Genomic DNA, 27558 nt, shown 5'->3' with positions numbered 1-27558 from the left:
TGTGGAGGAATTATGAAAATTGAAAATGAAAAATTACATAATTGTATATGCCCTTTTTACAGTGACTGAGCGGAATTTCTATCACTTGCTGTTGCTCCCACCAGCTAAAACTTTGCTTTATTTCATACCGTGCATTACTAGATTATCCAGTTTCCTTTGCAAAAAAACAAAATAAAACAAACAAAAAAATTCCACAACTCATCACATTCTTTCCTTTATAATTTATAACAATGGTTTTCTTTCTTTCTTTAACCTTATTTATCACTGCCTTTGCAATAACTTGCTCTCTAACTTTTTCCATTTTCTCTCTTCATTTTTTTTTCATACAGTGTTGTTACAGATCTTATAGCAGTCGGTTTAAAGGTAGGAATCTTTTTCTGTCCTTTCATATGCACTTGTTACCCTCTTTATTTATAGCACTTCTGTTTCTTGTTGATGCCATATTGATGTTCATATCAATTGTGTATTATTGTGCTATTTATGTCTTAGCAATGTTCCTGTACCTTTATTTTAGCCTTCAACATTTTTTTAAAAACTGAGCGTTCAGCAGTCAATCTCCTGTCCTTTACGAGTCCATATAAGTTATTCTGACCAAACTTTAAAATGTTCATTTACTGGAAATTGAATTTAGTGTTACAAATAGATATTGTTTATGAAGAGCGGTAATAGTGTACTCTGCACTCAGGACCAGGGACATAGAAAATTGGGTCAGGGACATTTGGTGTCATTTTTTTTTTGCTTCTATTTAAGGCCCATTACGTACATTTTCTGTCTGAGACTCTAGTTCTCAAGCCCACTTTACATTCTGATTTTGTGCATGATGTGTTAAGAAACTGGAGTCTTACAATTGTGTTTAAAAATGCCAGTTGTATTATTAACATTACTTATTTTTATTGTGATAGTACCTAGAGGTCTTAGCCTTTTTGTGCTAGTCGCTATACATCTGATAGACTTCCACGTAAATTTTTTTATTGTTGTTGGCTTGTTATACATTTATCAAGATTCATATTAGGGCTGTTGATTGATTGCAATTAACTCACGCAGTTAACTCAAAAAGATTAATCACACTGTTAAATAGAATACCAATTGAAATTTATTAAATATTTTGGATGTTTTTCTACATTTTCAAATGTATTGATTTCTACTACAACACAGAATACAAAGTGTAGGTACAGTGCTCACTTTATATTTTTTATTACAAATATTTGCACTGTAAAAAGATAAACAAAAGAAATAGTATTTTTCAGTTCACCTCATATAAGTACTGTAGTGCAATCTTTGTCGTGAAAGTGTAACTTCCAAATGTAGGTTTTTTTGTTGTTGCATAACTGCACTCAAAAAGAAGACAGTGTAAAACTGTAGAGCCTACAAGTCCATTCAGTCTTACTTCTTGTTCAGCCAGTCACTAAGACAGACAGGTTTGTTTACATTTATGGAGGATAATGTTGCCTGCTTCTTATTTACAATGTCACCTGAACGTAAGAACAGGCGTTTGCATGGCACTTTAAATACCCGCAACGCCAGCTACAATAGATATGCTAAGCATTCATATATCCCTTCATTTTTCGGCAACCATTGTAGAAGACATGCTTCCATGCTGCTGCTGATCATTTAGGGGAAAAAAAAATGCATTAATTAAATTTGTGACTAAACTCCTTGGGGGAGAATTGTATGTCTGTTTTACCTGTGTTCTGCCATATATTTTATGTTATAGCAGTCTCGGATGATGACCCAGCACATGTTCATTTTAAGAACACTTTCACAGCAGAATTGACAAAACACAAAGAAGGTACCAATGTGAGATTTCTAAAAATAGCTACAGCACTCAATCCAAGGTTTAAGAATCTGAAGTGCCTTCCAAAATCTTCAGAGGGATGAAGTGTGGAGCATGGTTTTCAGAAGTCTTAAAAGAGCAACACTCTGATGCAGAAATTACAGAATGCAAATGATCCAAAACAAAAAAAAATCAACCTTCTCCTGGTGGCATCTGACTTGGATGATGAATATGAGCATGTCAGTGTGCTCTGCTTTGGATCTTTATTGAGCAAAACCCATCATCAGCATGGACCCACGTTCTCTAGAATGGTTGAAGCATGAAGGGACATATGAATCTTCAGCGCATGAAGCATGTAAATATCTTGCAATGCTTGCTACACTGTTGCCATGAGAGTGCCTGTTCTCACTTTCAGGTGACATTGTAAACAAGTTTCAGAGTAGCAGCCCTGTGGGCAGAATTATCTTCTGCAAATTGTAACCACACTTGTTTGTCTGAGCGATTGGCTGAAGAAGGATTGAGTGAGCTTGTAGACTCTGAAGTTTTACACTTTATTTTTGAATGCAGTTATTTTTTTGTACATAATTCTACATTTGCAAGTTCAACTTTCATGATAGAAATTGCACTACAGTACTTGTATTAGGTGAATTGAAAAATGCTATTTCTTTTGTTTTTAAAAAGTGCAAATATTTGTAATCAAAAATAAATATATAGTAAGCACTGTACATTTTGTATCCTGTGTTGTAACTGAAATCAATATATTTGAAAATGTAGAAAACATCCAAAATATTTAAATAAATGGTATTCTATTAATGTTTAACAGCGCGATTAATCAAGAGGTTTTTTAATTGCTTGACAGCCCTAATTCATAGGTAGACAGATTTGTGATTAAAATTAAGATTGCCTCACAGACTCTAAACATTTAAAGTCATGTTTGTGTATGTAGGACTTGACATTTTGGCATGTAAGTGTTTTTAGGCTTATTCACAATGATTTTCAAAGATCCAAGATTGTGCATGCAGTACCATACCATCAGATCACACAAAAAAGTGAGGGAGGTGGGATAGGAATCTGGTAATTTAGATAAAATATTTAAGTTTGGTGAGGGTGAGTACCATTATGGTTGATCAGCTCTAGAATGAAATCCCATGACTAAAAACTAGATAGGTAGGTGGGGAAATAAATTAGATTAGATAATATCTCCCTTAGAGTTTTGGGAGAAAACACTCTTGAGCATTGAGATCAATGTTCCATGGACAGAAGGGGGATTCTCTTTCTCAGGAGTATATTCTAGTTGACTTTCTTCCTTCTAAAGTATCCCCCCCCAGTAAAAGCATGAGGAAAAGACTGAATTTGATTTTTAGTAAGCAGATTTGATGTTAAATTGGAGGTATAATTCATCTTTTTATGTTAAAAAAAAAAATTCAAACCATGATGCAACAGGCTCATTGAACACAGCGTAAATTCAGAGAACACTACAAAGAGAAACTATCACCATATTTTTATCCTTTTGAGATAGAGCTTCAAATAGAATCCTTGCCTATAGGTCTTGACATCTTCCTAGTTTCAGGAGCTGTAGAGGGAATCCATATAGATAAGTGTTTCAGCCTTTAAGCCAAACACAGTAGGCTATGATTATCTTTTCATTTAAAAATTAAAAGTAACTTTTTTTTAGTATCATGCCTTGGGTGAATGTATAATACTTGCAGTCTCAGTTATCCATATTAATTGTATATATCTTGATTCTATAATATAGTTACACATAGGCAGAGAAGCACAAAGCAGAGTTTTGCTGGACTATGTAGAGTTTCTTCTATCATCTGTCTATCTATATTGTAATACCTACAGAGCATTAGTTGCTGTACAAAATTGAAAGATACAGTCTTGTATCTTGCTTATTTCATATTCATGGTTTGTATTTACCATCTTAAGCACTTTGAGGAACAGTGAACACAATAGAAAAAATCTTAAATGTGTTAAATTTACTATACGAGAGTCATATAACTGTAAGACAAGGATATGACTAAATTACTCTAGAAATTTTTGAAAATTGTTCACAAAATTAGTTTTACCAGCTATATCTAGCTTGTGGTGTTCTTGCTTGCACAGATTAGTGTGATCATGTAGGTGAGGTTTTCAACATTGTCTTACTGTTTTTGTGCCCCTTTAAATCCATTAATGACATTAATCCCTTAAATCCATTTTGAAGTTGGGAGGAAGCATGGTCTAGTGGTAAAAGCACCATTAGTCAAGTGATTGTACGCACATACATTCCAGTATAGGTGTATGTATGTCCACTGCATGCAAGTCAGAGACTTTTACCAGCAGTACCACTCAGAAGCCCATGTCCCTTCTCCCCTTGTGTTCTTGGGTCAGCAGGTAAAATGGACCTGACCACCACCTCCCCCTCAGTTCCTTCTAACTGCTTGGCAACAGTTGGAATACCCCATTGCTTTTCTTCAGTTAGCCAGCTTTCATAGTTGTGTATATAGCTAGCTAATGGTTAATCGTTTTAATTAGTCATTTTACTAATTCCTGGGAGATTTATTATTAAAAAGTCCCTGGGATTTAAACTGCGTGGAAAATGCAGGGCTCTTTTCCCTGTCATGGAAAAATTGTCCGACCTGTTTGAGGGACACAATGTTCCATTTCCACCTCCTTCCCCACCAGGACTAAAAAACCAGAGACAGTCATTTGAAGATTCACCTCATGAAAGAGGCAATGCAGCCCGCATCTGAACTGGGCTGTGACAATGACACATGGACTCTGAGTCATTCTGTAGACAGTCTCCAGCCACTTCTCACCCAAAGCACAAGTCAAGCGAGAAATATCACACTTCATCATCTTTATCAAATTCAAAGCATTCCAGACACTGTGACTTAGAAGATTTGATTTTTTTTTTCTTTTTAAGTCATCTGGTACTGGTTCCAGACCACACAAATCTAATTGTTCTGTGGTATCGTCGGAGGTGGCACCATAAACTCAGTCTCCATCAGAGCCTCTGTCGGGGCTGTCAAAACCACTATCTTTATCTGTGCTGGATCCTTCTTCCTCTCGATCTGTTTCAGCACTGTTGGCACAGATACTCTTAGCTGAGAGGCTTCGGCTGCGCAGGCTTTTTTGTTGAAAGGAATCTCCTTTGTTTTCCTTACCTGACTTTCCCTAGTGTAGTTGACTCCTCTGCTTGCCCCATCAACACAACCAGTGCCATTGACACTCTGTGGCCGTTGTGGCTCAATCAATACACTCTGTAGTCATACCAGCACTGCAGCTCTGCCAACACGCTCATGGGTCATGCTAGAATTAACCTGCGGCCAGCACTTTTCACATGCTCTGCAGCTATCCCGACTCTTCCAGCACCAACAATGCATATGGCACTGTTGATACAGTTTGCAGGTTTACTCATACCACTAGTGCTGATGATTTTGTCCGCCTTTTGACCATCCCAACCATTGCCTGCTTTGAACCTTGTCCATGTCTCTTGTGCAAACATCTTCAAACCCCAGTGGGAACTGTTCCTCTCTATTCTGAGGATGTTTGGTTTTTTCGGGGGGGGAGGGGAGGAAGAGGAGCCTGTTTCTCCTTCCAGATACTTTAGATCACCATACAGGGCTTCTTCAAATACCAAACCTAAGACCAAGATTGGGTTCCCTACAGGAACTTTCAAGTTGCGTCGCCCACCATTGATGTTTCAGATTTTTTTTTTTTTTCCCCTCAATGGCCTTATTGGTCTTGGGCTGCCCTGAGAGATTCTAGACTTAACTCCTGCACTACAGAAGTTTCTCAGCATCTTCCTGCCATCCTGCAACCTGATGTCATGGATTCCATGGAGGAAGGACGTTCCTCCACACATCTCTTCCACTTAGCTGGACAAAGTGGTAACTCTAGAGTAGGCTGCCTCCCAGAGAACTACAGAGTTTTTTTTCAGGTCCCCATGAAGAGGGTGGTTATCTCTTTTTAGGTGTCTAGGCGGAGATTGTGCAGGAGAACCTGCATGCTTTCCTGGACATCTTACAGATACCTGTTCCAGGAAGGAGTTGCCCTTCCTATCAGCAAAGCTTTACTAGAACCGGTGAAGGCTCTGGCAGACTTCGGCCTCTCTACCTCGTATGTCTAGGGTAGACAGAAGATACCAAGTCCTTCAACAAGACTTTGGTTATTTCTTTGCTCTCCCAGCTCTTGAATCCTTGGTGGTTGCAACCACTAACAAATGATTTTGCCAATTTCAATCTAAGACCATCCCAAGGATAAGCAGTTAAAGATACTTTATCTGTATGGTTGTAAGGCTTGTTCCACTGCCACACTTAAAATGAGAGTTGCCAATTATCAGGTTCTTTTATCTAAATATAATTTTGTTAACTTCTTGGCCAAGATGGCGTTTTTGGTGGCAATTACTTATGCGAGGAGGGTTTCAGAACTTCAGGCTCTCCTAGCCTTTCATGGTCTTTCATAAGGACAGGGTGTTCCCTAGGCCAGTGGCTCTCAACCATTCCAGACGACTGTATCCCTTTCAGGAGTCTGATTTGTCTTGCATACCCCAAGTTTCTCCTCACTTAACTGCTTGCTTACAAAATCAGACACAAAAATACAATAGTGTGTCATAGCACACTATTACTGAAAAATTGCTTACTTTCTCATTTTTACCATATAATTATAAAATAAATCAATTATAAAATAAAAAACAATTCAGTGTATACTATATAAAGCAGTATAAATAAGTCATTGTGTGACATTTTAATTTGTATTGACTTCACTACTGCTTTTTATGTAGCCTCTTATAAAACTAAGTAAATATCTAGAAGAATTGATGTACCACTTGGAAGACCTCTGGGTACGTGTATCCCTGGTTGAGAAGCACTGTCCTAGGCAACATCCTAAGTTTATGCCTAAAGTAGTGTCAACCTTCCTTCTAAATCAAACCATTAACTTTCTGGTGTTTCCCCCCCAAAGCCCCATTTGTGTAAGGCTAAAGAAGCGTCTCCATATCTTGGATGTTTGTAGAGCCCTGGTGTTTTACTTGGACCATATAAGACCCTTTAGATCTTTCCTCAGACCTTGTGAAAGAGCTAAGGATCAACCAGTGTCATCTCAGCAAATCTTGCTGGGCTTCTGACTCTGTCAAATTCTGGTACAAGCTTGCTGAAGTGTCTCCTCCATCAAGAAAAACAGCTCACTCCATCAGAACTTAGTGCACCACTTCAGCTTTCCTGAGCAATGTTCCAGTAGTGGATATATGCAAGGGAGCAACAGAGTCATCTGTGTATACCTTTCTTTTCATTATACCATCACTCAGTCCTCTCTTGATGATGCCAGCTTTGGCAAGTCAGTGTGGCGGTCTCTCTCCTCAGATGATCTGAAGTCTCCCCACCTGTAAATGAACTGCTGATGTCACCTACAGTGGAGTGAGTGTGCGCGTGTGTGCACAATCTACCTTCAGTGGACATGGAGAACAGTTTGTTTTGGTCTGATTCATTTGGAAGCTAAAAAATACATATCAGGTTTATGTTCAATGATTTAACCAGTGTAAAATTTAGTTTCAAAAGTGCTTTGTAGTCACATAATAGGAATCCTATCCAGTATTTTGCCTGGAAGGAGGATGTGGGAAAAGAGTTTAATTAACTGCAGGGAGTTATGGACCTTCATTAGGTCTTGAAATACCATTCACAGATTGTAATTACAAATAAATGAAGGCATGCAGCCTGAAACAGGGTGCTGGATGAGCAAACCACTGAGCCTCCCCACTAGAGCTCAGGTCTACTTACAAACCCAGCCCCTTCAACATATAGGAAAAGAGGGTATTACTATATATATATATTGTGTGTGTGTGTGTGTGTGTGTGTGTATATATAGGAAAGAGTATTACTCAATATTACATCTGCAGGTTCAGGAGGCCAAACAGCCACTTTTCAATAAATATAACAGCTATCATGATAGTGAAATAAGAAAAGGTCCAGTTCTTTGCCTTTGACTTTTTTTTCTGTTGGTGGCATCCCACCGTCTGCCAACCGGTAAGCTCTGACACAGACTTTGGTCAAGTTCCATTTTTTTCTAGCTATGCAAGTTTCTCTTGCTTTGTTCAGATTAGCGGCTCAGAATATTTTCTATTTTTGTATTGTTGGCTTCCTATTTTCAAGTAGAGGTAGTTTGAATAACTTGTCAAGATTCTTAAATGAACTATGTAATGTCTTACCAATCTATTCATGAATCACCATAGGATTGTGGACTTGGGTATCATTTGAGCTTTAAGAGAATGATCACTGTAACTCCAACTTAAATACTATCTCTTAAAATTGTATTGTTGGTCTTCATTTTGAATATGAAGAATTAAAGATTCAGGCCCTGTTTGCTACTTTTCTCCTAAGCCACATTTCCTACCGTGGGAAGCTAGGTTGTGTGGATTGAGGACTCTTAATTACTGCCTCTTGTTATAGTGTGTATAACAACACTCATTTTTTCATGTTTCTTTCTCTGTGTGTGTGTGTGTGTGTGTATTTTCCACTGCATGCATTCGATGAAGTGGGTTTTAGCCCACAAAAGCTTATGCTCAATTTTTAGTCTCTAAGGTGCCACAAGTACTCCTCATTCTTTTTCCTGATACTAACTAATTAACACTGACTAACACGGCTACCACTCTGAAACCTGCTTCTAGACTGTAGTTTATAAAAATAAGTTCAAATAAATTCTGCTCATCTTGTGTAAGTGGATACAACCTTATATACAAACATCATGACCTTGTGGGTGTCTCTTATCTCATAGTCCTGAAACTTGTTCCATCAGGCCAAAAACAATATATTTGAGGAATGTGTCTATCTCAGAGGTATGCAAGGTTGCAACTTGGAGTCAGTTTGAGCATTTATACAGCATTATTCTCTAGACCTGGCAACTAGATATGCTGTCCAATTTGGGAGAATAGTCCATCAGTTTTCAGCTAGCTCTTTACAGGCCGACGTTATTGGAGTTAATCTCCCCAGAGTAGGAAGCATTCTTGACATCTCCAAAGAACTAGATACAGAAGATAACTCTTGTACTCCCGCAACTTTAATTTTGCCTCTGTCGTAGTGAGTGGGAGACTTTTACTGAAAGGAATGTGGGGCTGTTCTCTCAAAATATTTCTCTCAATTTTTGTCCCAGTTTTGGTCAGTTCAGTCTTAAATAAACTATTAAATTTCCTTACTACGTTAAAGAAACAATTGCAGACTCCAGGTCTTTCTGCTTTTGTTTTCTCCCAGTATGCTAATCTCAGACTATGTTGCAGAAGGTCATATGGGAGAAGAGAGGAAAACGTGACTTTTTACAGATGACACCTTTTTTGTTTTTTTGTTTAACATGTGAGTATTCCTTGTATCGTATACAGCAGGGTAATGAATTTATGTGAATTTACTAGGAAAAAAAGCCAGCATTGGAGATTGGCAAACAATTGGAAATTTGCAAAATATCCAGAAAAGCTATTTAGTTTGTGGAGAGAGAGGAACTAACTGCTGAAATTTAGGTTTCCATGGTTTTTGGAACCAAAAACAACCAAATAAATGCAGTGAGTTTTTGATTCACCATAATAAAATATAAGAAATATCTAGTGTTTTTTCCTTTGTAAGATTGATGGAAGTATTATACAATTTTAAAAACTGTCAAAAGAGCTTATCAGCATGGGAAGAAATCTAATTCACCTTTATTTGCATATGAGAATGACGTTCCCTATTAAATAAAATCATGCACATATTAAGTGTGCAAACATTCATCTGGACCCACACTATATGCCTATTTCTTATCCTCTTCACTCTGATCAAGTAAGTCACACTCTGACAAGCCCCATTTGTATTGTTGATACGGATACTCCATCCATTTACTCACCTTTCATGTCTGAGACATCAATTATCTTCTCTTTCCCACCAAATCCATTACATCTCGGCAGAAGCACGTCAAAACCACAGGTTTCAGAGTAGCAGCCGTGTTAGTCTGTATTCGCAAAAAGAAAAGGAGTACTTGTGGCACCTTAGGGACTAACAAATGTATTTGAGCATAAGCTTTCGTGAGCTACAGCTCACTTCATCGGATGCATTTGACCAAATGACTCCTTTTTTCTTTTTTCAAAACCACAGTCACTTGCTCATCTGTTCCCCTATTGCCAGGTGCCTGACCTAGCTTCTTGAATGCTCCCTGTTAGAATCATACTCTGCGCTCTCCAAAGGGACTGAGGGTTCTGCCTTACTCCCTGCATGTTTATGGAGAAGGACACTAGAGCTTTTGGGCTCTTTGACCCTTCCCTGGATGGGGAACTATGGGCTTGGCTATACTTGTGAGTTACAGCGCAATAAAGTGAGCTAGCTCACTACCTGTCCAGGCTGGCAAGGCACGTAGAGTGCTCTGACTCCGTGGCTACAGCGCTGCTGGTACTCCACCTCTTTGAGTGGAATAACGTTTGCTGCGCCCTCGCAGGAGCGCCGCAGCACCAGTGTGAACAAGGTGTTGCTTTACTGCACTCTGATCAGCCTCTGGAAACGTCCCATAATCCCCTTAAGTCAAGTGGCCACTCTTGTCATTGTTTGGAATTGGCTGTAGGAATGCAGAAATGCCCTTTGAAAGCTCCGTTTCTGACAGCCAGCTGCTTATCTGCTCCGAGACAAAGCAACTGTTAGTGTGGAATGCTGTGTGAGAGAGAGAGGCGAGGGGGGTGGGTCTGTTGCTGTCTGAACTTACAAGACAGCATGCTGATATGCTCTCAGCCCCCCGCCCAAAACCCACTCTTTCTCCCCCGACATATACACAACAGACTCCGTCACACTCCACCCCATCCATTTGAAAAACACGTTGCAGCCACTTGCATGCTGGGATAGCTGCCCATAATGCACTGTTCCCAGTGCTGCTGCAAGTGCCGCAAATGTGGCCACGCCAGTGCGCTTGTTTCCCTGCTGTGCTCTACGAAGGCTGGTTTAACTCAAAGCACTCTGCATCTGCAGATGTAGCCATGCCCTAAGGCTATAGCTACGCTAGAGAGCTTACAGCTGCACTGCTGTAAGCTCCTAGTGTAGCCACTCTAAGACGACAGAAGAGAGCTCTCCTGTCGATGTAATTAATCCACCCACAAGGTTAGTGGTAGTTATGCTGATGGGAGAAACTCTCCCGCCGACATAATGCTGTCCATGCTGGCTCTTAGGTCAGTGTCACTTACGTCGCTCAGGGGGGTGGCTTATTCATACCCTTGAGCAACATAAGTTAGATCAGTATAAGTATAAGGACCTAACTGAGGGAAGATGAGGCTAATTACTAGATCAGTGTGAGCTGGGTGAGCTAATGAGCTAGTTAACTCATTAACCGAAAGAGTACAAAGGTGCAGAGGAAGGGAGTCCATAAGGGGCAATAAGAGAGAGGGAATGGCTAGACAGGATAAAGCAGTGGTTTTCAAACTTCTTTTCTGGCGACCCAGTTGAGGAAAATTATTGATGCCTTTGACCCAGCGGAGCTGGGGATGAGCGGTTTGGGGTGTGGGAGGGGTTCAGGGCTGAAGCAGAGGGTTGGGGTGAGGCTATAGGGTGTGGCCAGGAATGAGGGGTTCAGGGAGGGGGCTCTGGGCTGGGACAGGGGGTTGGGGTGCAGGAGGGGGTCAGGGCTCTGGGCTGGGGGTTCAGGATCTGGGCTGAGGCCGGGGATGGGGGGTTCAGGGTGCAGAAAGGGGCTGTGGGTTGGTGGGGGCTCAGGGCTCGGGCAGGGGATTGGGGCAAGGGGTTGGGGTGGGCTTACCTCGGGTGGCTCCCGGTCAGCGGCGCAGCCGGGGTACTAAGGCAGGCTTCCTGCCTGTCCTGGCACCGTGAACTGCGCTGTGCCCCGGAAGTGGCCAGCAGTAGGTTTGGCTCCTAGGCGGAGGCATGCAAGTGGCTCTGTGTGGCTCTCGCTTGCAGGCACCGCTCCCCCCCCCCCCCCCCGCCAACCCCACAGCTCCCATTGGTTGGTTTCTGGCCAATGGGAGTGCAGAGCCAATGCTCTGGGCAGGGGCAGCATGTGGAGCCCCGTGGCCCCCCTGCCTAGGAGTTGGACCTGTTGCTGGATGCTTCTGGGGCGCAGAGTGGTGTCAGAACAGGTAGGGATTAGCCTGCCTTAGCCGGGCAGTACCGCCGATGGGACTTTTAATCGCCCAGTCTTCGGTGCTGACCAGAGCTATCGCGACCCAGTGCCTTACATTCCGCGATCTGGTACTGGGTCGCAACCTGCAGTTAGAAAACCACTGGAATAAAGGGAGATCTGTGTGAAGAGATCTCTTCCCTCTGGCAAAAGGGGATGATGTTTGTATATCACTGTAAGTAGAGTTTCTCCACAGGACTGGAAAGGGGTGATGGTTGAGATAACGCAAGTAAACTATACATTGGTCACAAATTAACTATATGTTTGTGTCTACAAACTGGTTTTGTTAGAGGTATTTGTACAAGACGATAGGAGGAGAGGGCTGTGCTTTGTCACAGGATTATTTGGTACATTACAAAGATATTCAAGTAAAACTTTATTTTCTTTGAGTTAGAAATTGTGTCCCTATTAACCTTTTCAGTATAATCAATTTGTCACTGATTTTTTCCCAGGTTAAAAAAAAAAAATCAGAGTTGCAAATAAATGCAAGTTTATAGTGCAAATAACATCAACTGTTCAAACTAGTTTTAATTTTTTCCACTCCAAATTTTTTTCCTTGGTTTGGTTTGTAAAAATTTTTTTTGCTATATTTAAGCAGCATGTTTTTTACCTGTTACAACTTAGTACATTTCAGCCATGAACAAAAGTCATCACGCAGCTTGTTGAACGCTTGTCTCACTTGTGTGGTCTATAATGCTAATTTTTAAATTGACAGTATTAAACAAGTGAGTGGCTATAGAACAATTAAGGCCATTGCAGCTGGAAAATTTGAACAAAATAGAACCCTTTCAGTAAAGTATTAAAAAATGAATTTGTATTAAATTAAAACTTTCAGAGTTGGTCGCATCAAACATACAAAATCAAGCAAAAACATTATCATGTGCTTCCCCTAGTTCAGGGGTTCTCAACCTATTCCTTGCTGAGGCCCACCCTAATATGCTATAAAACCTCCATGGCCCACCAGTGCCACAGCTACTGGGTTTCTGCATATAAAAGCCAGGGCTGTCGTTAAGGGATAGCAAGCAGGGCAATTGCCTGGGGGCCCCAGGCCACAGGGGCCCCCATGAAGCTACGTTGCTCAGGCTTCGGCTTCAGCCCTGTGTGGCAGGGCCCTGGGCTCCAACCCCATGTGATGGGGCTTTGGCTTTCTGCCCTGAGCCCCAGCGAGTTTAACGCTGGCCGTGCTTGGCGGACCCCCTGAAACCTGCTTGGGGCCCCGGACTCCAGGTTGAAAGCCACTGCCCTAGCTTATGCTCTGGCCCTTATCAGTCATTCTTCGTGCTCTCTATTTTTGTTATGCCATAAAATCATCTATCTATTGACTTGTGGTTGGCGCTCTGGGTGCTTTGACCAACTTCAACCACGAACCTTTAAGAAAAGTGAAAAAAGCTTGATATTTGCTTTCTTTGTGTACATAACAATATATATCACCATATTTAAAAACTGCAAATAGATAAAGATAATTTTACTTAACTGCATATTTTGAGTCTGACCCAATGGATTAAATTGTGAAATGGCTTTTATTTAAAAACTTTTTAAAATATTGAATCTCTTTCAGATAATTAAACTGTATTAAGGCTTATTGGAAACTGGTCTTCCTTTACAATCAATGCCTGTTGACCTACCCAGCAACTGATAGAGATGGTACATGTTGGAAATGTGTTTAAAGCACCTTTAGACAAAGGGAATGCAGTGGATCTAATTTACCTCGATTTCAGTAAGGCATTTGATACAGTTCCACATGGAGAATTATTAGCTAAATTGGAAAAGATGGGGATCAATATGAAAATTGAAAGGTGGATAAGGAACTAGTTAAAGGGGAGACTACAGCAGGTCACACTGAAAGGTGAACTGTCAGGCTGGAAGGAGGTTATTAGTGGAGTTCCTCAGGGATTGGTTTTGGGACCAATCTTGTTTAATCTTTCTATTACTGATCTTGGCACAAAAAGCGGGAATGTGCTAATAAAGTTTGCAGATGACACAATGCTGGGAGGTATTACTAATACAGAGAAGGACCAGGATATCATACAGGAAGATCTAGATGACCTTGTATACTGGAGTAATAGTAATAGGATGAAATTTAATAGTGAAAAGTGCAAGATCATGCATTTAGGGATTAATAACAAGAATTTGTTATAAACTGGGGACGCATCACTTGGAAGTAACAGAGGAGGAGAAGGACCTCTGAGTATTTCTTGATCACAGGATGACTATGAGCTGCCAATGTGATACGGCCATGAAAAAGCTAATGCAGTCTTGGGAATGCATCAGGCGAGGTATTTCCCGTAGAGATAAGGAGGTGTTAGTACCATTATACAAGGCACTGGTGAGACCTCATCCGGAATATTGTGTGCAGTTCTGGTCTCCCATGTTTAAGAAGGATGAATTCAAACTGGAACAGGTACAGCGAAGGGCTACTAGGATGATCCGTGGAATGGAAAGCCTGTCTTATGAAAAAAGAAAAGGAGTACCCGTGGCACCTTAGAGACTAACAAATTTATTAGAGCATAAGCTTTCGTGAGCTACAGCTCAAATGCATCCGATGAAGTGAGCTGTAGCTCACGAAAGCTTATGCTCTAATAAATTTGTTAGTCTCTAAGGTGCCACGGGTACTCCTTTTCTTTTTGCGAATACAGACTAACACGGCTGCTACTCTGAAACCTGTCTTATGAAAGGAGCCTCAAACAGCGTGGCTTGTTTAGCCTAACCAAAAGAAGGCTGAGGGGAGATATGATTGCTATCTATAAATATATCGGAGGGATAAATACCATGGAGGGAGAAGAATTATTTAAGCTCAGTACCAATGTGGACACGAGGACAAATGGATATAAAGTGGCCATCAGGAAGTTTAGAGTTGAAATTAGATGAAGGCGTCTAACCGTTAGAGGAGTGAAGTTCTGGAACAGCCTTTCAAGTGAAGCAGTGGGGGCAAAACACATATCTGGCTTCAAGACTAAGCTTGATAAGTTTATGAAGGAGATATGATGGGATAGCCTAATTTTGGCAATTAATTGATCTTCGACTATTAGCGGTAGATATGCCCAATGGCCTGTGATAGGATGTTAGATGGAGTGGGATCTGAGTTACTACAGAGAATTCTTTCCTGGGTGTCTGGCTGGTGAGTCTTGCCCACATGCTCAGGGTTTAGCTAATCACCATATTTAGGGTCAGGAAGGAATTTTCCTCCAGGGCAGATTGGCTGAGGCCCTGGCGGTTTTTTGCCTTCCTCTGCAGCGTGGGGCATGGGTCACTTGCTGGAGGATTCTCTACACCTTGAAGTCTTTAAAGCATGATTTGAGGACTTCAGTAGCTCAGACATAAGTTAGGGGTTTGTTACAGGAGTGGGTGGGTGAGATTCTGTGCCCTGCGTTGTGCAGGAAATCAGACTAGATGATCATAATGGTACCTTCTCACCTTAAAGTCTATGATTCTATGATTGTTTACTCAACCAGATTGCATATTCTCACACTATTAAAAAAACATCTCTTGCAGTGCAGTTTTTATCAGACTGCTATGTTGTCACTGGATGGGGGAAAGGACTCTTAAAGAATTACCAGCTATTGAGTCTGTTTTATTCCATATTCCTACCTGGGGACCCCAAACATAAAAGGAGGCAGCGTACTGGTACATTTTAACAGAAACATGAAATGGAGAACCCATATAAATATATTGTACACTGATTTTGTTGTGCACACAAGTTGGTTATAAATAAGAATATAGTTTCTAACTTAGGCCTGGTCTACACTACAAAGTTAGGTCTATGTAAGTCGCTTTGCATCAACCTGTTCATTCATGTGTCCATGCTCAAATATGTATCTGGTAAACGTAAGCACCCTATGGCAACATAGTAAAATCCATCTCCCTGAATGGCATGGAGCCATGGTTGACCTACTAGGGTAAATGTAATATATGTGTAGCCACTGTGTGACCTGTATTGACTCCAGCAGCTGCTCCAGAATGCTTTAAATCCCACTCCCCAGGGGTCATAGACCAGAAGCCAGTCTCCCCTTTCAGTCCCTCTGTGTTTTTTAAATGCCTGTTCCACTCTTAGTAGCTAGCCCTTTTTTGTGCAGCTGCCCAAATGTCCATGCTGGCTCCACACACTGGATGATCTCCTGCCTGGAGGAGACACTAGGTATTGGATCTCCTGGGCCTGTGGGGAGAAGAGGCTGTGCAAGCACAGCTGTAGAACCTTGGACATCTATGGGCAGATTGCATTGGGGATGCATGCAAAGGGGTATAAAAAGGATCAGCAACAGTGCCATGTGAAAGCCAAGGAACTTCGCCAGGCATACCATAAGGCCAGAGGCACCAACGATCAATCTGGTGTTGAGCCACATGCCTGCTGCTTTTACAAAGAGCTGCATGCCATACTTGGCGAAGGCCCCATCTGATCCCCACAAATCACCCTGAATACCTTGAACGAGACTGAAACAGAGATCCCTGCCATGAACAGTGCAGGGAATGAAGATTGGGGGTGGGGGAAAGACATGACAGGAAGCACAGAACACTGCTGCGCCTATACATTAAGGGCTTTTTCAAAGTCTCCCTCCCTCCTAGCTCTACATTAGACTCTTGTAATGGCTTTTGTGTTTGGCTATTCATAGCATACAGCTGCTCCTCCTCCCTCCACCCTGACATCAGTTTTGCCCCCTTTGCCTCACAGATGATATGCAGGACACAGCAGACAGCTGTAACCACTAGGATATTTTTCTCATTGAGCTCCAATCTAGTGAGTAAACTCTGCCAGCATCCCTTCAGTCTACCAAAAGCATATTCAACAGTAGTTCTACATCTGCTGAGATGGTAGTTGACTCTTTCCTTAGTGATTTGTAAGTGGCCAGTGTATGGCTTCATGAGCCAGGAAAGCAAGTGGTAGGCTGGGTCCCCAGAATCACTTTTGACATTTCAGTATCGCCAGTGATAATCTGCTGGTCAGGAAAGAATGTCCCTGATTGCAGCTTTTTAAGCAGTCTTATGTTCTTAAAGATGTGAACATCCTGCACTTTCCCTCAGTAGCCCATGTGGATATCAGTGAAGCGTCCCCCATGGTCCAGCAGGGCTTCATAACTGTAGAAAAGTAGCCCTTTCTGTTGATGTAATCTCTGACAAGGCATGCTTGTGCCAAGATAGGAATATGTGTGGCCTGTATCACCCCACTACAGTTTAGGAACCCCATTGCTGCAAATCCATCCACTGTGTCCTGCACATTGCCAAGAGTCAGTCCTGGGTAGCAGGAGAAAATTAGTGGCCATGCATGCTTGTATGACACTGGCTTCCACTGTGGATTTTCCAATTCCAAAGTGATTTCCCATTGGCCAATGCCATTTTTGTGTTGCAAGTTTCCAGAGTGTGATTGTTTCTCCGCTTCAATGCAGCTTCCATTTTGATGTCCCTGCGCTGGAGGGCTGGGGTGAGCCCAGCACACAGATCTAGGAATGTGGCCTTTCACTTATGCAAGTTTTGCAGCCACTGCTAATCATCCCACAGCTGTATTACGATGCAATCCCACCAGTCAGTACTCATTTCTTGGGCCCAGAAGGGGCTCTCCATCAACTGCTACTACTTTATGAATGCTGCCAACAACCCTGAATTGTTTTTTCACTTTTTTTTTTTTAAGCAAACTGTCCTCAAAGAGATCCTAATGTCCCCTATTGTTGCTGTACTTCTGGTGGGCCTATTAATACAGGAGAATCATGTTCTCTATTTTCAACTTTCATTGGACTAGCACAGAGGTCTGTGGGGGTCTATGCTTCTGTCAGACAGTGGAGACCATAATGTGCCATGTAGGTTTGTGGGATTTAAAAAAATGTGAAAATTTATGGGATATGGATGGCATTATGGGATGGAGAAAGCTACATGCTGTGAAGTTGACCCCTAGCTCCCAGAGGTTGCTGCACAAGTAATTTCTACCCCACAACATGTTGCGGTGAAGTCAAAAGTCATTGCACTGGACAGCAGCGCATGGCACATTGGGATACCTGCTCGTGGTGCACTGCACTTTGCATCAACAGAGGCACTCCTGGTGAGTACCTGCAGTTCTAATGCAAGAGCTAAGTATGCATGCACCTGGGCGACTTACAAAGTATGGCTGTACTCTGCCATGACTTGCTTCAGCCAAAGTTAGTAGTGTAGATATGGCCTTACTCTTGTTTCATTGGTTCCTAGGATAATGCTGGTTAGAGATTTTGTGATGGTAAAGTATTCAATTAGCAGGAGAAATGACATTTGCACCATTCTTTGGCTGCTTGCTTATTCAGAACTGCTACTAGCTTTTGACTGGTATATGTCTAATTGCCTTTTTCTCTATATCATAAAATTAATATCTCTTTCCAGAATGGGGAAGGAATGTTCAGATTACATTTTAAACATGAAATGGACTCTTCCAGAAGCTTCCTTCAGTTTTCTCTTGTAGTAGTTGATTACCCTGAACGTAAAGTGGCATTGTCAACTTGGATTTTTAAAAACTGAGTAACTTAGAAGGATTCCCTATAAAAAATAATTCAATAGTATGCTCTGAAATTTTTAAAGAAAAATACTCTTCTGCGTGGGTAAAAGGATCTGTTCACCGGGAAGAAGTTGCTTCAGGGGAAACAACTAGTGCTGTCAAATATATGAAGAATTTTTTTCAGTAGATCTGGTTCTAGTCCCATCTTGTTTTACTGGCCTTTTAGGTGACCTTGGGCGAGTCACTTCACCAGGTTTCAGGCATTTGTGATGGTCAATTTGATGTCCCTTTATAATTGCTTTTTATTTCCTTAATCTAAAGAAATAAAACACAGCCAGTCTTAAGTGTTTTTGCTTTTCTGATCTTATTAATAGGACGTTCTATGGCAAATCAAATACACTGCATTGATTAAATTGTGTGTCATGGTATTTTTCAAGTCCTGCTCGGTGCGCATTCCTTAAATATATTTTCCCCACAATTTAAAATTGGAATATCAAGACCTACTTTGATAGGTAATTATGGATAGAGGTTTATTGGAATGAATGTTGTCATTTTGAAAATGTTTCATGCTAGTTTTAAGTATTCTCTGAATCCTCATCTCTTTTCAGGGTAATCAAGTAGTCGTAGAATGAATAGGTACTTAAGATCTTGTGAAATTAGTCAGAATAGCAGCCAATCCTCTTAGCCACCTTCTTGCCCTTCAGGTTCTCTTTGGTGTTGGATAATTTGATGTAGCTACTGGTTCACCAATGCATGCTCTGATTTATTTGCATTTTTGGCTCGTGTGATTAACTCTAGAGGAAAGTTTGTTAGGAAAGAATAATGTTGATCTTGCTAGGAGCCACATTCAAGCCAGACATACAGAATATTATAGCGCTTGGGTTTTCTGATTCTGTTATGTAGGTAAATCTGTGCCATTTAAACCTGATAATTTTTAGGCTTGGACATAAAGCCCTTTTTGGTTTAGGCTTGACTCGTAGTAGTCTTTCTTCTTATGTGGTTGCTAAAATAGGGGAAATAAAGTTCTGTATGCTTTTAAAAAGTGTTGAAAGAAGTGTTCATCTGTAGCTTTGTGTTTGAAAAGCTGTTCTTAAACCAGTGGTCTGAAAATCTTGGGATAAGTGACTGCTTTTATTCACCAACAGGTTTGAAGGAATATCCATTCCTTTCTAGGCTGCTGAGTATGAGGCACAGGAATAAAGTAGAAAATAATTTCCTGTAAGAGAGAGAAGCACCTATATGTTGGCCATTTAAGAATGTTGATGAAGTGGGATTACGGTTTATCGTCTGTCTGGAAATGTATCCAGAGCTTCATTGGGATGAAAAGTAGTTAAGTGGAAGACAGACTGTTAACCATATTTGATTGACTTCAATGTTGCTGAGTCCAGTGTGGGCAGTTAGGGTACCCCCTTATGTTTTATCTACGTCTAAAACCTTAAAAGGGTGGCATTTGTATTGTAGTAGTGCCTTGAAGCTGTAAACAGATCTGGACTCCAGTATGTTGGATGCTGCACGCACACATAATCACAGTCTCTGTCCCCTAACAGCCTAGATTACAAGACCAGCTGAAACATGTCAAACCAGCAAGTAGTGGGGGAAAAGGGTAAAGTAACAAACTTGTTTTAGTGTGGAATGACTGAAGGTTTCTTGGATGTGATAAGACAATTAGTAGAATCAGTTACAACTCCCCACTTACATAACTCTCATCAGAAGCAATGTTCTGTAGGCATTACAGCAGAGGTGAGCATTAAAGAAGGTTCTAAAGGAGAATAAGATGGTGATTTTAAAATTCTATTGGACATTTTTCCATGTGTATGGGGCAGTCTGAAGATGAATGATAGTAATACTAAAAAGTTTACGGCCTGATTCTGCACAGCTACAGTGAGTTCAACATAAAATATTTCTGTAGAGTCAGGCTCTGATTTAGACCATTTAGCATGATCTATGAAAAATCCCATCTTCTTCCAGAGTTCTTGCATTTAGTCATAGATTCAAATCACCAATCAGAAATTCTTTGTTCTGTCTTTCATTTATCAGCCGCATACACCTTTTTATACCGTCATTCCAGCAGCAAAAGAAAATGCAGAATTGACATTAGATCTTTTCTGAATTGGAAAACTGAAAGTGATGTTGGTGCAGCGTGCCCTCTTCTCTTGTTTAGTGCTTCATGAGTATATGTCTTATGTTTGAGTTCATCTGTGCAGTAGACAGAGTTTCCCTGGAGGCTGGTCAGAGACTGTGGAACGAATTCTACGGGAACTAAGGACCATCACAAACCTCACTATCTTCTGCTCCAAGTCCAAGGCATGCTGCTTCAGCATGTTATCTCAAATATAAACGGGTAACTGTGTACATTTTAAAACAAAAATAAAACCCTTCCAAAACATGCCGCAATGCACGCACAATTCTCCTGGGCAGGGGATGAAGGAGTTAATGAAACATACTTGATTATTAATTACATTACTTAATGCACTGCTGAAAGATAGTAAGAAGCGATGATGACAACGGATATAAGAAGATAAATTAGAAGAATAAAATGATTGCAGTGAGATCTGTAGAAATTACAAATATAATAAGGCCTGAATCCAGTTAACAAACCCACCTCTCCAGATAGCTTCTTCCCACATTTTATACAAATGTCTCTCCAGACCATTTTTAATTAAAAAGAATAAGTTTATGAAGTTTCCAGTTTATTGTTAGTTTTGGTTTATATTAAATTGTCCAGAGGACATGTGAGCTTGTGAAACATAATCTGAATGAATAAATCTAACTGAGGATGTAAACTATAGTTATGATCTGTTAACTGCTCAAGTTATTTACAAACGTATTACACACACAACACCATTAAAAGAATAAGATTAGAAAATCAAGCCCTCAGAAGTTAGGAAATGCCTGAATTAAAATTGCCATGCAACTTTAATTCGCCCCCCTCCCCCCCCGTTGTATATGCATTGTGATTGTCTTTTTATTGTATGATCACATACTACTTTGTTCCACAGGACCACTGCCTCATTTAGTGCACAGAATGCTCTGGGGATGGATCAGATTGTGTATGAAAGAGGCTGTTGTCTGTAACAGTGGTTCTCAACCTGGGGTTTGGGGTCCCCTGGGGGGCTGTGAGTACGTTTCAGGGGGTCTGTCAAGCAGGGCCAGCATTAGAATTGCTGAGGCCCAGGGCAGAAAGCTAAAGTCGTCTCCCCTCCACAAATGGGGCTTAAGCCCTGAGCCCTCTCACCTGGAGCTGAAGCTGAAGCCTGAGCAACTTAGCTTCGTGGGGCCCCTTGGACAGTTGTTCTGCTTGCTATCCCCAATGTCAGCTCTGGCTTTTATATGCAGAAAAAACTGTTGTTGTGGCACAAGTGGGCCATAGAGTTTTTATAGTCTATTGTGGGGAAGAGGGGCTTAGAAAGAAAAAGGTTGAGAACCCCTGGTCTGTAAGACCCCAGTGTCGTTTTTTTTGTAGAAGTTGGAAGGTGTGTGGTGAATGAGACGGGATAACAGGAAGACAAAGCCAGTCTCATAATTAAGGCTGTGAGTTTGTCATGGAGGTCACGGGTCCTTTTGGGGCTTCCCATCTGAATCCCAGTCCCACTCCACCACCAACCTATTTGATCCCAGTCTCCTTGCCTAGCCAGTCCCAGTTCCTCCCACCCTGGGCTTCTCATCCAGTGTGTCTCTTCCCCTTTCCACCCTGGCTTCATGTCCCAGTTCTCTCCTACCACGCTCCTTGTCAGATCTCCCCCTGCCCCCAGTGCATCTCTTATTGGCTCCCAGTCAGTTTCTCCTCTATCTGTCACAGCTCCTTGTCCCAATTCCCCTTCCCTGCCCCCAGTCCAGATCTTTTCCCTTCTGTCTTTGTTAGGCAGCATTATTCTTCAGCACTGCCTGGGTGCTGATGGGGGGTTGTCAGGCATCCTGTTCTCAGTTATGGTGCCGAGCTCTGTTCCACCCCACTCCAGAACAGCTGGGAGCAGGAGTCACAGGGAAAGTCCAATTTTGCCTCTGGGATGGAGTATGCTCATCTGTTTTGTGGAGTGGCGCATGTAGAATCTGGTTATATGTAGGAGGTGTGAGTTGCTAGAACGTGGTCAGTGATGACGGAATCTTTAGAGATATTAGCTGCTAAACTTTAAGAAGTCTCTACTGAGCATGGAGAAACAAGATTTTTTTTAAAGGTTTATAAAGGTTGGACATATTTTCAAAGGAACAACAAAAAGGCACATCCTTAACAAAGGCCATCCCCTGCCAAATTTCAATTCCTCACAGTAAAGCATTGTGGGGCTAGAGCTTCTCAAACAAACAAAAAGTCACCTGAAAATGTGTAAGTGGCAAAACTTTATTTTTGCTCTCTCTGTATCCTCACTCTCAGAAGCTGAAACTTTCAAAACAAAACAGGATGAGGCAAACAAATGGCATGAGAAATCTCACCCCAGACAGTTAAGTTTGGCAAAGTTATAAGCATCTGAAAGCAATCTTATAATAGGAAGTGTTGGGCAACCTTAATATATTAGGTGGTGCTGCTAGTTCCACCTATTTTATTAATATATAACTTACATTAAAGAACAACAGAATCCACACTATTTTATTGGATCTGAGGTGTATTGCATGAGTAGTTTACTGTAATTTTCTGAAGACAGGTTCGCTTAAATTTAAATGCTAGAGTATTGTAATCTAAAAGAAATAAAGGAGCTCTAGATCACTTATTTTTCAGTCACTGATATGATGAAGATATGTGGATGTTTGAAATTAGGATTGTCTCCTGCTATTCAATTCTGTAAAAATGATACAACAGTAGAGTTAACCTTCAACAACCTTAAGTGTGCATTTACTTGTTTTTTTTCCTCAAATGTAACCTTAACTTTCTCAATTTTAGGCCTTCAGATGTTTGAGGGAACTGTAACATTTTCAGCAGTGTAAAACACTAACCGTTATCTTAACCGATGAGGATATTGTGGAAACGCATTTGATATAGAAATCCTTGACACACGTCAGCGGTTTATAAGGAAAATATTTTTTTTTCAATTGCCAGTCCTGCAAGCTAGGCATGAGATTTGAAAATCAAAATGATAGCTTTCCTCTGTACTAGTAGTGATTAAGGCTACAATTTTATCATGGAGGTTGCGGAATCCATGACTTCTGAAGACCTCTGTGACCCTAGCTCTGAAGCGGCAGCAATACCCCGCAGATACTGGCTGTCATGGGCGGCAGGGGAACCCCACAGCTCCTAGCCGGCCGCTGCAGCTGCTGGCTTCTGGTAGCGGGGGACCCCACAGCTCAGAGCTGGAGGGGGGGAGGAGGGGAAGGAGACCATGGAGCTCTGAGGCCTCATGGGTGGTGGGGCCCCTGGAGATCCGCCCACCCCCGCCAGGGGGATATGCCCCTGCCCCCCACAGCTCCCTAGCAGCTCTCCATTTTGTGATGGATATTTTTAATAAAAGTCAGGGACAGGTCATGGACTTCTGTGAATTTTTCTTCATTGCCTGTAACCTGTCTGTGATTTTTACTAAAACTATCTGTGAAAAAAATCTTAGCCTTAGTAGTGATGCACAAAGTTTCTTCAGATCAATTAAACCTTTACTCAGTGGAGTTGTACAGGTGTCTCTGTTCAGAATTTAGCAATCAAGTTTGCACAAGAAGGATCAGAATCCAGTTCCCTCTTACATATATTGGCTCTGAAGAGACCATAGAAATTAAAAGAAAAAGGCAGAAAAACATCTACTAAAGTCAGTATGTATGACCTGGGATACACATGTGGAAAAGATCTGTTGTATGTGTATATATTTTTATATTTTTCAGAGTAAAACCACATTTTGAAATCATAGTTATGTACAGTTTTTGCTAGAAGGAACTTTTTTTTTTTTTTTAAAGAATTGTTCTGGGAAAGGAGTACTTCCAGAGCTTGCAGACTGCAAGTGATGTAAAAATAATACTCCTTGTTCCTAATGGTCTCACCTTGTGACTTCCTCCCCATTTCCTAGATTGACACTTGCCATCTGCCTCCTTGCTTTCCTACTAGAATAGTTTCCTGTAAAGTGTTGAGGGAACAGTTCCTGAACTACTGGAGAGGCTTCTTTCTGCCTTGGCATACCGTTATCATGTAGCTTGCTTCATCTCCAGAGAAACTTCCCATATCCAAATAGCTCTGTGCTATTCTTTCTCTCTCCTCCCCCAGTAGACCTATCTTGCTATTTGGCTGCTTATTATTTTACCCTTGCAATTCCTCCTCTAATGGGCATGCAACTTTCATTTATTACATGGAGCCAACAAGGAAACTTTCTAGAAAATGCCTACTTGCGTACAAGAGCACATAAGTGAAATGTCAGGCAGTTTGGCAAAATTGGAATGGGGTAGTGGTTATACATGGAAGAATGGTTTCCTTCTCAATTATAATAAAACTCATAGAGCTACAAAGAGATTAGAACTGAAAGAGGATCTCCATGGCAAAAATTCTCCATTTCACGAAGTTATGTGAAAAATGCCGAATTTCGTAATTGCTGAATTGCAGAGTCCCACAGGACCGTGATTGAGATGAATGTTGTGGTTTGTACCTTTTAGACTTATTGTTTTCAGGCTGTCCTACAGATTTCATCTGGGCATTATTGCATCTGTTTATACTTGCTTCATTGTTTTAAAGTTACCTATCTCTGCTGCCAAAAGGGATAGAAATGCTGTTTTTAAATGAAAAGGAGAAAAGTGTAGTGTTGTTGCAGTCTGTTGCTGAAACGTGTTTATGACCCATAGATTGAAAATCTTTGCAGTGGACTGGGTTTGGATTATAGAATGTAAATTTTTTTTTATAAATTCAGTTAATAAACAAATGGTTTCTTTTAAAAGGTCTCCTGTATTGTTAGTTAAATTTTGCAAACTGATGCTTAAAATTATCTGACACTTAATGTTTATAATCCTGATTTAAGAATACAGTTTGTATACGTTGAAGTGAAATGGGTAAAATGTCAAAGTAAAAATAGCAATCACCAGTGGGCTCAGTCCTGACTTCAGTGGTGGGTGGGTGTCTGTGTAATTAATAAACAATTGTATTCAAGATCTGGGTCTGAGTAATGTAGTGGTTTGAAAGTTGAAAGTAGGTGCAGTATAGCCAACCCCAAGCTATGAAAAATCATAAATTAGCTAGCTCACCAAAATAAAAAACAAACATCAAGAGACTTGTGATGTAAATTGTTGGCAATAATCTAATATATAAATGGATTTGTATCATTACAGAAAAATGTTTTGATACATCAATCTCTTTTTAGCTTTTGATATTTACAAAAAAAATCTGTTTTAACGCTTCAATTTAAAAAAATGTGGGAATATCTTGTATAATAAAACATGCGAAGCAGATTAGAAGAAAGTAAAAGATGGCTACCAGGTGAAATCATGTTGCAGGGTACCTGCTTCATCTGAGAAAAGGATTAATTTTCCTCTCTCCTGAATAGTTTTAAGATATACATTTACAGTCATTTTATACTTAAGACTATTCAAGCAAGGAACTGCTTGTTGATGACTGCAAAGTGTTCTACATTTTTATTCTGCTTATTTTTTTTATAGTCACAAATGCAAAGGACATTAAGTTATATAAGCTTAATTCAAAGTACAGCAATCTTTTTAGGTTCTTGATTTTGATGGCATTTGTACAAAATCCCTAGGGAAGTCCAGAATACCACTGAGGGCCTCCCCTTTGATGACTCAGACTCTTCAGCCAGAAGACACGAGTCCCTCCACACCCAGAAGAACTCCAGGGCTATCCTCTGCTTGTTGGGGACATACACATCTGCTCCTAAAAGGAAGTTTCACTGCCCATTGGTCAGATCTAGACAAATAGCTCAGCAGGTTTTTTCCCCCCCTCCCTCATTATGGGCCCTATGAACCACCACGTAAGAGACAGGGTTGAAAATTCCCACTTCCCCATGCCCTCTGCAACAGGCTCTGCATCCCTGTTTCAGCCTCTAGCTCAACGTTATTTTTGATGGGAGCTTGAGAACCACAAAACACTCTGCCCAATGCCTGCCAACCCCCACATGCCTTTTGGGGGTTGCCTAACAACAAACAAGTGGGTTCTGGATGTCATCCACTCTGGCTATACGATAGTTTGCAACCCTACATTCTCCAGAACCCTTCCTCCCTGCCCTCCTTCAAGGGCCACTGTCAAGAGAGCATTCTCAAATATGAGGTGAACTCCTTACTGCAGCAAGGAGCGATAGAACATAGCCTTCCAACCATACAAAGGGGAAGAGGGTTTTACTCAACTTACTTCCTGGTACCCAAAAAGAAGGTGGTTGGAGACCAATTTTCGACCTGCACCATCTCAACCGCTTCATTAGCAAACTCAGATTTCCCATGGTTGCATTGGCAGCAATAATCCCAGCTTTAGAAAAGGACACATGCTTTATGAAGGATGCCTACTTACACAAAGGCATTCATCCTGGTATGTTACCTCCAAAAACATGGCCAAAGGGAGAGGAAAAACTTAGCAATTAAGCAGTTTAAAAATGCAGACTTTATGCCACTGTTATGGAATTGTCAGATTGTTATGGAATGCCATTTATTTTTTTATATTCATGCCTTTGGGGACACATCACAGACACTTCCTCAGATTCATGGTGGGCTCTGACCATTTTCAATATTGAGTATTCCCTTTCGGAATAGCGACCGCCCTCAGTCTTTACCAAGTTATGCTTGGTGGTAGCAGCCCATGTCAGACACCATGTTCTCATCATCTTCCAGTATATCACTACAGTTACTTCAGCTATATGTATGCTATTTGTGTGAAACCAACTCTTGTTTCTGGTGCTGAAACTGTTTGGGTTCTCTCCACATTGTTGACCTGAATTTGATGGGTTAGTTATGGCTCGCCACTGATCGCATCTGACCAGAAGATTTATAGGTTCTTGTCTAATTCAGACTACAGGGTTCAAGAACTCAGAGTTCTATGTCGGGAGCGGACACTCGCGGTGCTTGGCAAAAACACTTACACTGAGGACAATACCAAATTGATAAAAACTTTATTGAGATTAACAAAAGAATAATAAATGCCATGAAATTTATAACTGCAAAACAGTAAAAGAATTCCAAAACTCCTGGTGGTAACATATCTATTCTAACCTAACATACACAACCTTTCCTTGAGGACTCGGTATTAGGAGGTGAAGGACCAGCCTTACTCTTGGCATGCCAAATAACACGATGGTACTGGTTTCCCCAATACATCCTAATTTCAAAGGAA

General features: G+C 41.0%; 1 protein-coding gene across 2 annotated transcripts in view; it reads left to right on the top strand.

The window, feature by feature from the left end:
- Positions 1–27558, top strand: part of PTBP3 (polypyrimidine tract binding protein 3) — a 115177-nt gene that overhangs the window by 8383 nt on the left and 79236 nt on the right. The window contains exon 2 of one of the 2 annotated variants that reach the window (XM_043514399.1): positions 330–363. The exons of the other annotated variant lie outside the window; for it this stretch is intronic. Coding sequence (XP_043370334.1) covers positions 330–363 — 34 coding nt within the window. The remainder of the gene's footprint in view (positions 1–329; positions 364–27558) is intronic. 2 annotated transcript variants of the gene reach the window in all.

This window comes from Dermochelys coriacea, chromosome 5 (genome assembly GCF_009764565.3).
Source record: "Dermochelys coriacea isolate rDerCor1 chromosome 5, rDerCor1.pri.v4, whole genome shotgun sequence".
Lineage (NCBI taxonomy): Eukaryota > Metazoa > Chordata > Testudines > Dermochelyidae > Dermochelys > Dermochelys coriacea.
Note: the sequence above shows the minus strand (reverse complement) of the source record. Positions and strands in the feature narration are given on the sequence as shown.